At 42.8% G+C, this 18,501-nt stretch overlaps 1 protein-coding gene across 1 annotated transcript; it reads left to right on the forward strand.

Moving 5' to 3' along the window:
• Positions 1-3,210: 3,210 nt before the first annotated feature.
• Positions 3,211-17,459, forward strand: Strap (serine/threonine kinase receptor associated protein). Its single transcript, NM_001011969.1, has 10 exons — positions 3,211-3,527; positions 4,375-4,510; positions 6,598-6,679; positions 6,999-7,071; positions 8,627-8,723; positions 9,304-9,441; positions 12,649-12,785; positions 15,019-15,168; positions 15,712-15,777; positions 16,924-17,459. The coding sequence occupies exons 1-10, from the start codon at positions 3,416-3,418 to the stop codon at positions 16,983-16,985; spliced, it is 1,053 nt and encodes a 350-aa protein (NP_001011969.1). The 5' UTR covers positions 3,211-3,415; the 3' UTR covers positions 16,986-17,459.
• The last annotated feature ends 1,042 nt before the right edge of the window (positions 17,460-18,501 follow it).

The following is an 18,501-nucleotide window of genomic DNA, read 5'->3' on the forward strand; positions in this document are numbered from 1 at the left end:
TACTAGAGAGGGGAGGAGGGAGGAAGAGAGAGAGAGAGAGAGAGAGAGAGAGAGAGAGAGAGAGAGAGAGTGTTTACAGTCCCTGCTCTAATTCAAAGGCCTATTAGGCTGGCCTCTTCATTTCTCCTACTTCCCCACGCTATCACTGCAGACAGAGCCTTCAGTCACAACCACCCCAGGACACACTAGAGACACAACCTTAGAGGTAATGGCTATGCTTATCACCTTGTTTTGATCTTCAATCAAAATACTACTCTATTCCATAACTGTGTACAATGATGGCATATTAAGAAAAAAATTAAAAAGTAGAACAAAATAGGGGCTTTTAAGAAGCCCTAACAGACTAAGACTCCCAAATCCCAAAGGTATGATTAACAAGGATCACAATAAAATCCCAGTGAATAACCGTGGTGTGTGAACACTTCCATATCATCCAGTAACGAAATAGGCATCCACTTTCATTTATTTTCAGACAGCCGATTTGTACAATTTCTTTCCACATTGATCAAAGGAGAACATCTTCGTCATCAATGAATCTCTTCATGTAGAGATGATTTATTCTGTACGTCACTTCTACACTGTCTATTACAATGCCAACCTGTGCTCGAGATGCACTTTAAAAGGCGTGTGTGTGTGTGCCGCATGCAGAAGTCAATCTTAGGTACTGCTCCTCAGGACCCATCCACTGTTGGGGTCCAGGCTGATACAAGGCTTTCTCAGAGGCCCCACAAAAGGAGAAAGGGAATACTAATTCAGTGTCTTTGTCCCGGAGCAGACTTAGCAAAGTCCAGTCTGGGACCAGGGCCTCCAAAGAGTTAGGATTTCAGTTTGTGAGAACCTGACTTTTCCTCCTGAAGGGACCAGAGTATCACTGTGTGCTCAGTCTAGTGCACGTGAAGTGTTTTGTGCTCGTCTTGTGCAACACTGCTTGATTAGCCTCCTGCTGATTTCCTCCCACTGTATGATAGCTTCCTCTGTTCCATATCCTCCCCCTGCAAACGGTATAAAGAAAAAAGACGCTGTACTTCTTAATAAGCTTTATGCAAAACCTCCTGACCCCAACTTTCCTGTCTTTGTTTCTGATACCCTGGTCCCTCCTCTTAGGAGCTTGTCACTGAAGAATGACTTGCTGGTCCAGAACCACCTACCTTGTTTTGTAGATAGTCTCTCACTGGTACTTGGAACTGTTATGCTGGCTGGCCAGCAAGCTCCAAGGATTGTTATCTTTCAGTGATGGACTACAAGAATTCATCACACTATACATGTCTTTTTAAGAAAATGTGGATACTGGGCATCAAACTCAGGTCCTCTTGCTTGCACGGCAAGAACTTTAGCTCAGTAGACTGGGGTCTCTCTGGCTGTAGTAATAGTTGTTAGAGCCATCTTATCAGTTATGTTCTCATCGGTACTATAATGGCTATTCCTGGTTGTCAACTTGACATTATCTGGAATGAACTACAATCTAGAATTGGAGGGCTCACCTGTGATCCAGATCTTGAGGCTGGAACTTGGCATGGAGGTCTTGAGGCATCGTGGCTATGAAAAGCTTAGGCCCAGGCAAGGTAGTACACACCTTTAATCCCAGAAGACTAAGGCAAAGAGATCTCTGAGTTCAAGGTCAGTCTGGGACAAAGCCAGTCCCAGATCCAGGCATGGTGGTACTCACCTTACCCTGGGCCACACTTATGGAGACCTACATAAGGATTGGAAGAAGATTCGCTCTTCTTTGTCTGCTTGCATTTGCTCACCAAAATTGTTGGAATCTACTTCTACAGAAGACCAGCTGAAACGACTTCCCTAGTGGGACTGAGCAACTACTAGATTTTGGACTTCCCATTCACAGCTGACCGTTGTTGGGGTAGCTGGACTACAGACTATAAATCCTTCTAATCCCTTAATATAGATATTCCATAAATTCTGTGACCCTAAAGAACTCTGACTAATAAGATACTCTCTGAGCACTAAGTGAACATTTTTCCACTAGAAAATAAGCATTTGCTGGCCATCCACTACAGACCACTTATCTGTCACCAGGGTATAAATGTTGTTGGCATAACCATTCTCATTACTGGGTTGTAGTGGTGGTGGTGTGTAGAGAGAGAGAGATATAGGTTGTAGGGAGAGAGTGGTTGTTATGGGGTAGGCAGTTAGATGTGAGGTAATTATGGAAAAGTGTGGCTATAGCTTAACATCACTGTCTCTGTTGGGTCAGGTGCTCCTTTGTGCAGTTGGATTGTTTGTTCCTAAGACCGCAGGAAACTTACCCATTTACCACACACACACTAACAAAAGGCCTGCATGCTCAAAAGACCTTTACTTCATTAAAATGACCCTTACATGGTGGTTTTGTTCTTCCGTTTATAGCCTTTTCTAGAGATCAATGGAAGGGATAAACTAACCAGAAAAAGGGAGAGCTGATCCTTTATGATTTGCAAGGGGAAAGGGGTCATCTTACCCACGAGAATGTTATCCATCAAATAAGTATCCACAAAGATGTCTTTAAAATCATAACACTGAACTCTATGGATTACTCCCAAACCTTCCTTCAGGGCATCCCACTCCAATCTCTTTGCTGTGTACGCTTCACTTTGCCAAATAAACGTCTACTTCAACTCTTCTACTGATTCAATTCGCTATTTTGAAAAAAGTAAGAACCAAGATACACACCCCCAGTGTTGTTTATTCAAACTAATGAAAAAAATAAGAAAAAAACATAGACAGTCAGATCTGAGTTATACATGAATAACGAAAAGAGTGAAGGGAAGTGTGGGCTGGCAAGAGGGCGCAGCGAGTAAAGCCCTAGACGCCAAGCCTGACAACACAGTTTGATTCCGGGTTCCTCTCGCTGCCCTGACTCCACCACCACACAAGAGGGCGTATGGTTGGTTGCTCCGGGTCTTGTAGATGCTCGTGGACGCGAGTGGGAAGAGCTTTTGGACTTTGAGTATCCAGAGAGAACAGCAACTAGAGGGTTCCGACTCTACAACAGCAACCAACAATGGACGGACTTCGGGGCTCACAACACCGGGTACCAAGTGGACGCAGTCCGCGTTACGTCAGCACCACGCTCAGCAACGGCTCTGAGTTCGCGCCTGTGCACTTTGCTTCTTGCCCGGATTCAGGGCGCTACCGCCTTCCCGCCGCCCGTCACTTCCGGTTGACGCGCCGCGTCGGTGCGCCATCACTTCCTGCCGCTACCGGTGTGGACCGTGAGTGGCGGCGGGCCGGTTTTCCGGCGCTCCCCTCCCCTTCTCCCTCCCTCCCTGTCCCTCCCTTGGCGACCGCGCGTCGCGGGGATTCCCGACCCGGCCTCGGCGTGAGTGCGGGGGCCTTAAGCAGCTGAGGCGCCGCGGCAGAGAAGGAAGAGGACCGCGACCCTCGGTCCCCGCTCCGCGTCACCGCGCTCGCCGCCGCCATGGCCATGAGGCAGACGCCGCTCACTTGCTCGGGCCACACGCGGCCCGTGGTGGATTTGGCCTTCAGCGGCATCACGCCTTACGGCTACTTTCTGATCAGCGCTTGCAAAGGTGAGCTGACCCCGCGACGGCCGCGGCTCCCGTGTGCCGAGGGGTGGGTGGGTCATAGCTGCCAGTGATTGCGCTACGGAACAGAGGCTCGCCCCTGGCCAGGCTTTATTTGTCCCTCCTCACCACCGTTTTTAGTGCTCCGCAGCACTGCGCCTTTCTACACACACAGCTACATTGTATTTCTCAAGGATTTACGGGAAGGAGAAATTAGGCCAGGCCGACAGGAGTGCCTTTTAAGTCTCACTCATCATATTGTATCAGCCTTTGTGGTGTGAGCCTCATTTTTTCCAGATGAAAATGTACGTTAGTTTTACATGGTCCAAAGTAAAATCGGCTATCTAGATCGTTTTGACACATGTCGGTGTCATCCAGCCTTATGGTTTTTTTTTTAAAAAGGTTTTATTTATGTGTGTCCGTGTGGTGTCTCTATGCGTGCTTGTACACATGTGTGAAGGGGTGCCCAAAGAGGTTAGAAGGCGGCGTCAGATTTGTCTAGAACTGGAGTTACAGGCGGTTGACAGCCTCCGTGTGGGTGCTGGGGATCGGAATCAGGTCCCGTGGAAGAACATTTCCCAGTTCTTTAGAGTTGTTTTGTAACCCGAGTTTGCAAAGGTGAGGGAGGCCTCTTGTTCGGTCCCAGAATTGTTTAGGCTTCCCAGGAAGGGTGACCCAAATTCCTAGTCCAGTCACTGGGACCAGTGGCACAGACCAGGATGGGAATCCCCAGTGCTCAAAGGGAGTAAGTAGGTGGGACCTGTCAGAACAACCGTTTTCCAGTTTGCTGCTCAGGATTTGGTAGTATGTTGCATGCATCTAAGTCACATTATGTCTTAAAATAATTTTCTAGATGGCAAACCTATGCTCCGCCAGGGAGATACAGGAGACTGGATCGGAACATTTTTGGGTCATAAAGGTGCTGTTTGGGGTGCAACATTGAATAAGGACGCCACCAAAGCTGCCACAGCAGCTGCAGACTTCACAGCGTAAGTGTGACAAAAATGCTTAACTTCATTCTTTCTGAATCGTGTGGTGACGTTGTCAGAATCTCCCAACTTCACAGTTAGGCATAAAGTTCTGACTCTGCAGGTGCCGTGGAGAATACATGGTGTTTGACCTCACCAAGATTCTGTTCTGGTTCTCTGAGCATCCTTTCTTCACTAAGTTCCCAGACTTGAGATGTTTAAATGATTGACCCTCTCCTTGAGACCAGGAGTCTTAGTGATCTATGCAGCTTGGAGAATGGATATTGGTGATGTCCTTTACAGATATTTTTGTAAATTTAGTGCTGTATTAGTGATGTCCCCAGACACTTTTTCCACTCAGTTTTATTAACTGGCTCTAGATACATTTAAAACCGGGCCTCAAACTTACTTTTTATTTCCTGTGGTTTTAAAAATTGCTGTCTGAAAGATCATTGGTTTTCCTTAGGTCCTCACTGTCTTGGTTAAGTTTCATTATTGTGAAGTGACAACATGACCAAGGTAAAGGTAACTAGATTTAATTGGGACTTACTTACAGTTTTAGAGGTTCATTGATGAGAAACATGGTGGCATCCAGGCAGACATGGTGCTGGAAGAGCCAAGAGTTATATATAGAGATAGATCCAAAGGCAGCCAGGAGACTGTCTGTGGCAGGCAGCCAGGAGGAGGATCTGGATCACATTGGCCAGACACACACACCTACTGCAGCATTGGATAAGTCACCTCATTGCGGTTCACTTTGTCTTACCTGTTTTTACTTTGGGTTTTGCATATATTATCAAACTGACTTAATGATTCTCTTTGCTCTTTTGAGGCACGTGTCACCTTTTTTATAATTACCTGTGTTTGTAGTCACCTTTGTCTTTAAACTGATGAAGGTAACTTTTATTTACTCTTGTGTATGTGGGTGTGCACACACCATGGTTTGTGTTGAGGAGGTCAGAAGTCAACTTTGGGGGTATGGGGTGAGGGATGTGATTCTGGTTGTCAGGATTGTGTACCTACAAAACCATCTTGCTGGCCCAAAGGCAGTGCCAAGTGCTGTTGTATGTGATAGTAGTCCAGAGCCTGGAGAGTGAAAAGGGCCTTCTCGATTTCTTATTTAAAAGAATTTCACACTTTGGAACAGTTGTAAATGTGTCATCATCTTTGGTTTAAGCAGATTATAAACAAGGTTGCTGGATGTGCTACACCTGTTTCTTTAATCCCAGCATTTGTGGGTGGAGGCAGGAGGATCTCAAGTTAGAGACTAGTCTGGGGACATACCAGTTCCAAGCCAGGACTACATAGAACGATCTTTCCAAAAAGGGAACGAAACAAAACAAAAACAGAAATAAAAGTGATTAATTGTTGAACGAAGGAAATTGAGATTAGCATTTGAAGTGAGTATGCGAAGAACATTAGGACACAGATGGGCATCATGTGGGAGCCTCTGTGAGGAATGGGTCATAGTTAGGATCTTGGGTGGCTGGGATCAGCAATAAAAGGAGGTTGGGTCAGAGAAACTAGAGCGGAAGAGACTGGAGTAGTTGTAAGCGGTGTGGTGACATCATTTCCCTCATGCATGCTCTTACAGCCATGTATGTAACTCCCAAGTATGTAGTTAGGTGTTGTATCACCAGTTCCTGCCTGTTTCTTAGATTTGTAAATCTTACTAATGCTGTTCATGCAGAGTGCTTTGCATTCCTGGCCTTTGGTGTACTTCAAGTTGTTAAATTCAGAGAAGTTCTCTATATTTTGCTCTGGTCTGTGACTAGATAAAAGGATGACTTGGTGAATTGAATTGGTTAAAATATTTTGCAGACTTGGTAAAAAAAAATAACTCTAAGCTAAAAAACTAGAATAGGTCAATTTGTGAATCTTGCATAAATTATTCTTTTTCACTGTCAAAAATATAAAGAGTTAAAAAGTCCTAGGGGAAAATTGTCTTTTAGGGCTTTTGATAAATTAAGTATCTTAATAATTAGCACTGTGGGAAATGCATAATACAATAATACAATAATAATGTAATTATTTTGAATTGATCACAATCACCGTTATATTTAAGGTCGTATTAATGTTACGTACTATTTGTTTATGTTTATATGTAGCAAAGTGTGGGACGCTGTCTCTGGAGATGAACTGATGACCCTGGCTCACAAGCACATCGTCAAGACCGTGGATTTCACACAGGTGTGGGAGTGGAGCTTGGGGTAGGGATGTAGTTGAGCCTGCACACTGTTTGCATAGCGCACACACACAGGCCCTGAATCCCACTGGAGATGGAAGAAGTGTTGCTGGGTAACTCCTGTGATGCAGGGAGGGAAGGAGGGCAGCAGAACGACGGCAGGCAGCTCTGGCTGTTCCTGCGGTGTGGCATAGCTAAGAGGACAGCAAGCTTGGCAGCTCTCTAAGGAGGTCACAGTGCCCTCCTAGAAGTAGTTGGCTGCAGTGCTGTCTTTATTGGGAATTATAAAGTGGTTAGTGTAACATTTTTCTTTTTTGTTTTCAGGATAGCAATTACCTGTTGACTGGAGGACAGGACAAACTGCTGCGCATATACGACTTGAACAAACCTGAAGCAGGCAAGTGCGGCTGACATATCACTGTGGTTTTACTTTTCCTTTAAGTAACGGACTAAAGAACTCTAGAATTGTGACAGCTAAGATAATCAGCAGAAAGAAGCATCCATCATTGTTAAAATCTTTTGTCAAAATAAATCCTGTTAGGCTTTTCTTATTCTGTGCAGATTTCATTTTAATATTGGCTTATTTTACTGCAGAGCTCGTAGCCTTCTGGCAGTGTAGAACATCACCATGTTAATGGTTTTTCATTTCATGATGCTAGGGTCTGTGAAGGTACGAGAGCAATGTTGGTAGAGTTAGGTGATGTGTGGTGTGGCACTCTGGAGGAGAGGATGCTGAGACAGTAGTGTGCATGGTAAGGGTTAGGCTTTCAACTGTTTAGCTGTATTGGTTCATAAGAAACATTCTGTAGGTGCTGACAGGGCTTTTGTGAATTACAAAACGGACATTAAAGTGTAAGAAGTGATTGTGATGAGCAGTTACTCTGTAGAGTTGTACTGTTTGGAAATGCATCTGTAATGTGGTGGACTGCTTGTCACTGTTGACTGCAGTGTCTGCTGGGCATTTTCTCTCTGTCTGTGGTGCACTTATGCTAATATAGCAAAGTGTTGTTGAACTTGCTGGACACAGTAAAGGCCTACAGGGCTCGGGTGGAATAGTTCAGGGCTCTGGGATACATTTTTCATCCCCACCTCTCACAGCTGTGCTTTGAAGGTGTTTTCTCAGTGGATCTCAGTAGAAGTGATGGCAGTTCATGGGGCTCTGACTCTTCGTCAGACTGTTAGTGACTCAGGTGTACGCTTCTGCTTGATCCTCACAGACTATATGTAACAACTTCTATTGCCTCATTTTAAAAATGAAGAAAGGAAATTTCTTTCATGGGAATTGCTTATACTACTTTTAAAATTTCCCTTTCTCCTTCCTCTACTTTTGTGTTGCATGCTTGTGTTGCGTGTGTGTGTGTGTGTGTGTGTGTGTGTGTGTGTGTGTGTGTGGTGTTGGTGTGCGTGCGAGTGTGGGTGCATTTGTGTTTGTTTCCCCCCAGTAGTTACTACCAACAATGACTTAGACAAGGCCCTAGAGTTAAGTTTACTCTGAGGATTAGCTTAGTACATCCTTGTTCCTGGGCCCATGTTTTTATCCATTAGTAGTATGTTTATCCTAGGGTTTTACTGCTGTGAAGAGACACCATGACCAAGGCAACTCTTATAAGGGCAGTATTTAACTGGGGCTGGCTGACAGGTCCAGAGGTTCAGTCCATTATCAAGGCAGGAGCATGGGCAGCATGCAGGCAGGCATGGTGCAGGAGGAGCTGAGAGTTCTACATCTTCATCTGAAGGTGGCTAGTGGAAAACTGACTTCCAGGCAGCCAGAATGAGGGTCTGAAAGCCCACAGGGTCACACCTACTCCAATGGGACCACACCTTCTAGTAGTACCACTCCCTGGGCTGAGCATAAACAAACTGTCTCAATGTTGTAACTTTCAATTGTTTTCATATTGCTCAGTTTAGAAAGCCAAATATTTATTATTCATTTTAAATTGTTTCTTCTAAAGAACCCAAGGAAATTAGTGGTCACACGTCCGGTATTAAAAAGGCTCTGTGGTGCAGTGAGGATAAACAGATCCTTTCAGCTGATGATAAAACTGTTCGGTAAGTTAATTTTTCTTCATTAACTTAAAGGTTGAAAGGTATTTTACCTTGTGGTTTATAAAGACTTTACTAATCATGTAGGAACATGTGTTGTGTAGCTTAAGTCAGTGTAAGTCACAGTGAGGTGCAGTTACTATCATTGTCACATGGAGTACAATGCAGAAAGTCATTGAGTTGCGTGCGGCCTTGCAGCTGTTCCTACTTTAGTTATGGACAGGTTGGCTGAGGGAGTTCATGATGCCCTTTAACCTTTGTGTGTTGAGGCCTGATATATTTTGTGTAAAGATGCACAGCTGTGAGAGAGTCCAAACCAACAGTTAGATTAGGTAGCCAGAACTAGGTGCTTTATGACAGTTTTGTTAGGGCGTTAGGAAAGTAGTAGAAAGTTGATTTCACCCGTACCTAACGCAGGCTTTTATATTTCATAGGAACTCACAATTCCTACTAATTTGTAATGAAAATTACTTTATTACAATTGTGACCATTTTCTCATGGATTTATGCATAGATTAAAAAAAGCTTTTTTCTGGCTATTGAATAAATATACTTATGTACTCATTCATTCGTTCATTTATTTGCAGGCTCTGGGATCATGCCACAATGACAGAAGTAAAATCTCTAAATTTTAATATGTCTGTTAGCAGCATGGAATATATTCCTGAGGGAGAGATCTTGGTCATTACTTATGGGCGATCCATTGCTTTTCATAGTGCAGTAAGGTATGTCCATCCAAGACACTTCTTCATTTCCTTCAGTGGAAAGAGGGGGAATTAACTTTAAAAATAAAGGGCTGGAGAGCTGGCTCAGCTGTTGGTTAACAGTGACTGTATGTCTTGTGGAGAAGTCAGTTCTCACCACCGTCAGGTGGCTTGTCCTCACCTGTGACTGCAGCCTTGGTATCCGTGGTCTCCACAGGAGTCCACGTGTACATGCACAGGCACACATTCATACAGATAAAATGATCTTTAAAAACTTGGAAGGTTTATACCAGAAAGTTGCATGATTCTTTTAAAGGCAGATTAATACCTGTGCTGTGTAACTCAGACAGAGGGAAGTGCTCCCACTCCTCTTAGCACCTGTCTCTTAGGTTGAGCATACTGTAATCAGGAATTAGCAAATTTTAGCTACCTAGGATATTTATTGGCATATTTTATATTGTTTTTTATCAAAGGAGCCATTGGCAAGGTGTTGTATATTCCTTACTATGTAGAAATTACTGATACTGTTTTCTTTTTTCTAATTAAAATTTTAAAGAGACAAGGTCTAGGGATACAGCTCAGTGAGAGTGCTTGTCTCGCATGGATTAGGAACCTGGGTTTGAATCCCTAGAATCTAAAAGCAGGGAGGGAAGTAATGCAAACCCATTCATTGTGTGTGCATGTATGTGCATGCTTTGGTTTTTTTTTTTTTTTTTTCTTTTAATTATTAGGACTATGATGCATATAATCTTGTTTTTTAATTAAAAGTGTTTTTATCCATTAAAACACCTTTAAAACATTTTTATTGGTTGTAGTGCATTAAATTGTAAGAGCTTATGTTTCAGTGCCCTGAGCAGTGTAGCTGGTATTGTGCTATATCTTTGTTCTCAGTACTGGAATCCTGTAAGTACAATGTTGAGTTCAGCTGTAGAACTGACTGTGCACTTCTTAGCCTTGGTATTTAAAGGGTTTCTGTAAAGATTAGACCACATTCCCCTCTGACAGTAGTCTTATGATATGGTCTTGAAGAATACCACAGTGTTTAGCTTCATTGAATAGGGGACAAAAAATGACACGGAAGCTCTAAAACATGTAAGAGAGCTCCTATAAACACAAGAAGGCTATTAGTGGAATACTTTTACACAGATCGTGAGATTGTGCAACTGTAACCGTTCATCTCTGGACCGTGCATTCCTGCTCTAGACTGTTGCCTCAGATCTCATTTGGTAGTCACTGGCCCGTTGAATATTTGAAATACCGAGGGCTGGTCTGTAATGCTAGATACAGCACAGCCAACTTTAGGGTTTGTGTGTTTGTTTTTTTTCCAAGACAGGATTTCTCTGCATATCCTTGGCTGTTGTGGAACTCTGTATAGACCAGGCTGGCCTTGAACTCAGTTTTACCTGTTTCTGCCTCTTGAGTGCTGGGTGGGGTTAAAGTTAGACGCCACCATGCCTGGCTATTTATATGCGGTGTGTGTTGATTGATGATCTATGTTGAAATAATTTTCAGGATTGAACTGAAAAGGGCTGTAAAGAATAGATAGGGTTTTTTTTTAGGGGAAGTAGTTGTGCATTGATAAATACAGTTTCATTATAATGCAACTAATTAATCTTAGTTATTGCTGGGAAGAGACACCATGGCCAAGGCACTTACAAAAGGAAGCATTTAAGTGGGAGCTTTTGGAGGCTTACATTTACAGAGCATAAGTCTGTGGCCATCATAGCAGGAGGCAGGCTGGCATGGCGTCGAAGCAGTGGATGAGAGCCTGTATCTGAGCCACAAGCTGGAGCTGACACAGCTAACCAGACTGGATCTGCCAGGGGCTCGTGAACTCCGCTCACTCCCCAGTGACACACCCTGAACCATCCTAATCCTTCTCAAACTAGTCTAACTGGGAACCAGGCAAAAGACTACAGGCTTCATTCTCCCTCAGACCAGCACAGGGCCTTCCCTCCCTGGTTAGAAACAGCTGCTGAGAGCAGTGGTAGGTGTTGCAGGAGGAGCCTGAAGCCTGCACCTCGCACCCTGCACAATTGAGAAGACATTTAACATCCCTTTGTACTGTAGTGATTCCTACTGTAAAATATTGCTCTTGTTTACCTTTGTCAGTGTCGAGCTAAGCAAATGCCTTGTCCCTGACTTTTGATTTTTCTTTTTTTTTTCGGAGGTGGGGACTGAACCCAGGGCCTTGTGCTTGCTACCACTCTGCTAAATCCCCAACCCCTCTTTTTTTTTTTTTTTTTTTTTTTTTTTTTTTAAAGCAGGGTTTTAAGGGTGCTCTTCATCATGTATCTCTGGCTGGGTTCTTTTTTCTTTAGCCTCTTGAGTGCTGGTATGCAGATGCGTGCCACTGCTCAGCCTGTATGACCTTTTTGTATTTACTAAAATAATGCATGTTTATAGAGAAAAATAGAGTGAAATTTTTCAGAAGAAAATGAACTAATCAGGCATTGTCACTGCTCTAAGTGGTGGAGCTTGGGAGAATGGAGGTGACAAAGGAGGTGGGTTAAAGTCTCATGCAATAGCCAACTTTATTCAGAGCATCAGACAGTTTATATCCACTGAGGGTAAAGAGAGAGGCATCTTAAGAGCTTAACCTGTACAGTCACAAGGCTAGTTACATGTAATTGAGTAACAACAGCAAGTACTAGTAAGTAATCTGAAGTGAGGACTTTCCTACCCCCTGCACAGGAGGAGCATAAATCATTCCAACAGCTACTCCATGCTTTAAAGAAACTGAGGTCAGGAGACTCCAGTTTTCTTGAAGAGTTCTCACAAGCATGCAGAATTCTCACAGAACTCCATTCCTGGACTGAGTTCCAGCATGGCATGATGTTCATCTCTAAACCTGAGCCCAGTAACAGTTAAGGCGAGGAGGATCTCAAGTTGAAGGCCTTTCTGGACTCCGTACTGATTCTGTCTCAAAAACAATACAAGGTCCCAAATACGGTTTATCAGCCAAGACATTGATCAGAAAAGTGGCTCCTGCTCAGAATATGGAGTTCCCACTACTAAATGTCTTCCTGAGATGAGGTCCATTAGGGTATAACAATATAACAATCTTAAGTCATATACACCTAACTGAATCTCTATTTACTGTGTATTGGGTTTCAGAATTCAGGAATAATTTTTTAGGATTAATTTTAATATGGCTAGATAGTTATTTATGCAGTGTTAAAAATTTTGTAGACATTTATGTTTTTGTGTTCTTTCCTTCACACACAGTCTGGAGCCAATTAAATCCTTTGAAGCTCCTGCAACCATCAATTCTGCATCTCTTCATCCTGAGAAGGAATTTCTTGTTGCTGGTGGAGAAGACTTTAAACTGTATAAGTATGATTATAATAGTGGAGAGGAATTAGGTGAGTCTCATTCTCTCCCCTTAATCAGGTATCTCCCTCCACCTGTGGGTCCTGACCCCTTCTAGGGATGTGTGTGTCTCAAATGACTCTTTCACAGGGATTGCTGAAGACCATTGGAAAACACAGGTATTATGATTCATAACAGTAGCAAAGTTTTAGTTCGACGTAGTAACAAAAATAATTTTATGGTTGGTGGAGGTCACTACACCACCACAGCTGTGTTAAAGGGTTGCAGCATTAGGCAGGTTGAGAGCCACTGCCTTAAATAATTTACTATCAAAATATTATGAATGCCTTAGGTATTTACGTATGGTTTGTTGAAAGTAAGTTTTCCAGCTAACTAAAACTGGAAACTCATACCTTCAAAAACAAAGGTGTTATCCATTTTTGATAGAAATACAGACCCTCTGACAAGACTGAACTCATTTCCTCTTATCTGAGTCTTATCTTTACACTGATGTTCTGTAGTTCACTGATTTTTGATTCTTTATTGGGATGGAATATTTGTATTTCAAGTCAAATATGAAACATATGCAAGGGTATTTTGTTCTTTCTAAGGAGAGAACAGGTATATAATCCTGTTTACCCAGCCTCCTTTCTTCAACCTAAGTCTCTAGAGAATGGTGGGGGAATCATTGGTTTAACAAGGACCCTTTACAAAGAGTAATATATATAGGATTATAACATATAATATTTACTATATTTAATTTATTTTAACATAAAGTAATTAATATAATTTAAATCGAAACTAAAGTATAACTTAATATAGTAATATATAAAATATTAAGATGAGTTATATATTGACATGTAATATATATTATTTTATATATATAATATATTATTATTAGTTTAATAGTTCTTAAGAAGTAGAATGGCTGATGTATGATTAATTTGAAGCAGAAACATCCTAACTTTATCATGTGTAGAATAGTAAGTATGCTAGATAGGTCAGAGAGCACAATTTTTAGTACCTAACCAAGTCCAACTGTGTTTTGCTTTTAGTTTAAAAATCTCCCTTTCTGTCTGTAAACTGGCGTCTCTTCTTACCTGTATCTAAGTATTCTGGTTTTCCACCCACAGAGCTAACTCACTGGATTTATACACAAAGAGCAAGAAACGGCTTTATTTTGTTTCTTGGGAGAAACTGGTGGACCGGGGTTGCTTAAGTCAGTTCTATAGAATGTTCAGTCACATGTCCGTTTTTTTCGGCTTGAGAGAACTGTGGCTGGGCTGGGGCGGAGGAGGTGCTCAGCGTTGATGATCCAGGCTGTGTTCAGAGGAGAGATAGATAGGTGTGGGTTTTGGATACAGTTGTTCTCATCCAGTGTCTGTTCATGGAACTTTTGGGGTTGTGTCTGAGGGTTGAATCCAGGAGGTTTGTATATGATAGACAAATATTCCATCCTGGTCCCTCTACTCTTAGATGCTTCTATTCCCTGGCTAGTCAGAGATGGAGGAAACTCCAGAATAAGATGGAGAGGCATAAGATTATATATGAGAGATTCGTAAGTTTTCCTGCAGTAGAAAAACCTTCCCAATCACTACATTCCCGGTATTAAAATGCGGGGTCAGGATTGAACCTGTGTCAGCACTGTGGTGGAATTAGGAAGCCGGATAGATGGCCTGGTTAGGGAGTCAGGGGCTGGCGTCTGTAAAGAGCTCCATCTGCTGGCCCTCTGCAGGCATGGATGGATCGGCTCTAAAGCAGGGTGAGTTCAGGACCTGGACACTGGGGTAAGGTTCACAGACTTGAGCTCTAGTCTAGAATTTAGTCTTTATTGACAGCTTCTCAATTCTCAGTGGGACATGAAACTTCATTTTCCACTTTTGAAAGACAGTCTGTGTTGGGACACGGTCAAAAGAGTGACTCATAGTGAATAATACTAAGGGTCTCTCAGGGGACCCTGAGAGAGTCTGCAGGAAAAAGTCAGAGGCCTTTCTTTCCCCTCAGCTGCATTTTGTATACTGAAACCGCGATAGCATTGTCCACAGCATCAGACTGGTCCACCCCATCTTTCAGGCCATCAGATCCCATGGCTTCCAGACAAGAGCTGTGTGGATCAGTGAAAGTTGACAGGGCTGCCTCTGACATTGGACAGGAAAGGGCTAATTCTAGGGAAATGATCCCCAGCAGTACAGACGGACAGTATCTCTTCTAGTACAGTGCTATTTACCCTAATAATTAGCTTTGCATGTATTTAAATCTGATAACCCCACTCTTCACTGTTTTCAGAATCCTACAAAGGTCACTTTGGCCCCATTCACTGTGTGAGATTCAGTCCCGATGGTGAACTCTATGCCAGTGGTTCTGAAGATGGGACACTGAGATTGTGGCAAACTGTGGTTGGAAAGACCTACGGCCTGTGGAAATGCGTGCTTCCTGGTGAGGACGTCTCTTCAACGTTACCAAATTATGCTGCGGAGACTGTGTGTCCTTCACTAGTTCTGTTGCACTGTGTCAGTTGCCTTTAGACTTTGAGTTCTGCATATGGCATAAGCAAGTGAAATCATGCTGCTAACTGAGCAATGACCTTTATGTGATGAATTGAATGAACTGATTGCAAAATTTATTACAAAGGAGCTCGGGAGATGGCCCAGGGGTTCAAAAGCATACATAAAAAAATAAAATAAAATAAAAATAAAGCTTGTTAGAAGGCAGTATGAAGAATTTACAAGTATCTATTCAATTTTTTATAGTATTACTTGATCCTTACCACTGAAAACATGTTTTTAAGTTTAAATAACAAACAAACAAACAAACAAAAACTCCAAATACTTATTACTAATCCCAGAGTGACTGTTGTACTAAAGGTGGCTTTAGATGTCTCTTTTAGACTCACAGTGACTGTTAAGAGGAAGTGTGCTGTGTGAGTTGGTGAACACCTGCCCTGCTTCATAGTCAGTCACCCCGCTTTTCTCTTCACAGAGGAAGATAGCGGGGAACTGGCAAAGCCAAAGATCGGATTTCCAGAAACAGCAGAAGAAGAGCTGGGTAAATACAAATTAATGAACTTTTCTAAGGGTCCTGGGTATGTAAAAATTCAGTGTATGAGCATTTTTGGTCCATGGCAAAAGAGACTTAATAAGTGAAGTACATTATAGGAAGCTTAAGTGTGAGTGTGTAAGCATTCGCTCCCGAGTTCCAGGCTCGTGCACGTGGACAGGACTGATGGGCTCCCTCATACGCTCAGGAACAGGTACTTAAAGGTTCCCGAGACAGTTTATAGCCATGAAGGGAGGCAGAGAGGGCTTCCTGCATAAGGGACACTTACATGCGAGGAGACCGCAGGACGGACAAGGTGGCTGGTGAGGATGGACAGGAGGGCTCAGCAGAAAACAGAAGAAAGGCAAGGGAAGCAGCGTGAAGGATGTCTCTGTCCAGTCTGAAGAGTCAGGGTGAGATGAGGTGAGAGGCTAGGCCAGCCGGCTCCTGGTTTGCTCTGTTACAACCTTGATCGTTTTATAAACTAGGAGAGTGAAAAACCTTTGATCTGAATGAAGGTCTAGATGTAAAATTAGGAAATTGTCTTGATGTATAGTGTGGAGAAAGAGTTAGACTAGGGACAATAGATTCAAGGTTAGTAGCCACAGGACAGACACCAAGAACAGAAGGAAGGTGGGCTTGTCTTAGATGCATAATGGCTAGATTGGAAGATTGGTCATTACTTGTCTTGTAACTTGGGGCGGTAAGAAGAGTTGACCGCAGATTCTGAGGCTAACCCCCGCTTTGGATGCTATTAGAGCCTGCCCCCAGAAGCAGTGCTTAATGGTTATGATTTTAATTACATGCCCTTGATACTAGGAATTGATTACTAAAGGAAAGGACAGGACCCACAAAGGCATGCTTTTAATTAGATGCTGACTGGATAGTTGGAGTCAGCCGAAGTTTATCCCGAAAGGACAGGGATTGGGGTTGGACAAGGATGTGAAGACCAAGAACGGGTGACTGTGTCTAAGCTCTGCCCAGGGGTTTGGTGGCCGGAGTCCTGGGGTAGTGTGATGTTCAGTAGCATTTCTATTTTCTCATTCTCGCCACAGCATGCTTGAAAAGACCCTTCTATTTATCCCTCCTTGTACAGAAGTGTAGATTTCCTTCTTCCTTTATTAAATCTGCTATGGCTTTGTCTTTTAAATGCAGAAGAGATTGCTTCAGAGAATTCAGATTCCATCTATTCGTCAACTCCTGAAGTGAAGGCCTGAGCAGCGTCAGACGTGTGCCGCAGATGCCATGCAGTTGATGGACTGAACAAGCAGAGACCGGCATCGGCCTTCAGTTACTCTGCCTGTGGCAAAGGGGACAGACTGTTGGGGCATGGATTGCTCCAGTGCACGAACCACTACAGTGTTGCCTGTGAGGGAACTGGCTGAGCGTGCGGTGCAGGCAGGAGGAGTCTGTTCACCTAGTGCCTGCCAAAGCCTGCTGCCGTGATGAAAAGCCAACTTAGTGTCCACTTTACCCCAGATCTCCTGTAGCTGTTTCTGTCATGGAGAAGAAAAATATATTGGCCTATTTTTCTGACATTTCCCTTGAAGAATGCCTTTTTTTCTCTGCTTAGTTGTGAAGAAGAGGAAATACATGATAAAGTAACTGGTTTGATCTCTTTCATTGTACACTGACGGCTTCTGGACATCTAATTTTTTAGTTATCTAAATAAAATGCCTCTAAAACAATAATTTTCTGTTTCTTTGGGAAATTCTGACATGCTTGAATATTAAAACTAAATATTCAGAGTTTTCTGTATCATCCACAGCCAGCAGTGGCAAAAGACAGTTTAGTTAGAGCCTGAACTAAACATTTCCTAATTTTGAAATTCAATTATTTAAACTTGAAACTTTCCTATCTTTTGCTAGGTGTTCATTTATCTTCCGGAAGGGTAGAATTGCTTTTCTTGTTTAAACATGCATGTTAGTTACTAAAAAGAAAAGCAATTAGGAAGACAGGTAAATAAGCGGAAGTCCCAGTTGTTCTGAAAACCGCTGTCCGCAGTCAGACATCTGCTTGGTTGTACAAATACCCACATGACTGTGAAACTGGGTTAATCATTAATTTGAAGTAGTTTATGATGTATCAGACTTTATCACATTGAAATTTGGGTCATTCAAAAAGTCAACCTTTAATACATTGGATCAGTTGAATAAATTTGTAGTTTATTATTTTATAATATGAAGAGATTAAATTAGTAATTTGGAAATAAAGATGAACAGCTTGCATTAATTTGCTTTCTTCTAATTTGTCTTTTGAGTGACCTTTAATACTTTGATTAGAAAAAAGCTTTGGCTGGTTTGTGACAACCAGAAGGCGGCACTACAAGCAGCGGCTGGGGAGCCAGGGGGACGCCTGTCACAGACGCTGATGAGCCTCAGGCAGTGGTGTTCCTGTGTCCATGTTTAACATGCTTGGTTCTCTGCTCTGTAGCAGTACTGTTAATGTATCAAGATTAGACTGAGAGTCTGACCCTAAATAAAGTTGAATGCATCTTTTATAATGGAAGTTGCTTGAGTTCATGAAATTAATAAAATAAGGGCATTTCTTTTTGTGCCATTGGTTTCCTGTTGCTGCAGCAAGTTCGTAGCCCGAGCCAGCATGCTTACTAAGGGACTGCAATGTCCCGAGGCTGAAACAAGTCTCACTTGAATAAGGTCCAGGTGCTGGCAAAGCTGCATTCTGTCTGGAGTCACCAGGAAAAGCTTTGCCCTCAGCTGCTAGAAGTCATCG

The sequence above is a fragment of the Rattus norvegicus genome, chromosome 4 (genome assembly GCF_036323735.1).
Source record: "Rattus norvegicus strain BN/NHsdMcwi chromosome 4, GRCr8, whole genome shotgun sequence".
Lineage (NCBI taxonomy): Eukaryota > Metazoa > Chordata > Mammalia > Rodentia > Muridae > Rattus > Rattus norvegicus.

Coding starts and splice junctions, on each gene's coding strand:
- Strap (NM_001011969.1), top strand. CDS start 3,416: ATGGCCATGAGGCAGACGCCGCTCACTTGCTCGGGCCACACGCGGCCC. Junction 4,511..6,597: donor GCAGCTGCAGACTTCACAGC/GTAAGTGTGACA, acceptor GTTTATATGTAG/CAAAGTGTGGGACGCTGTCT. Junction 7,072..8,626: donor CTTGAACAAACCTGAAGCAG/GCAAGTGCGGCT, acceptor TTTCTTCTAAAG/AACCCAAGGAAATTAGTGGT.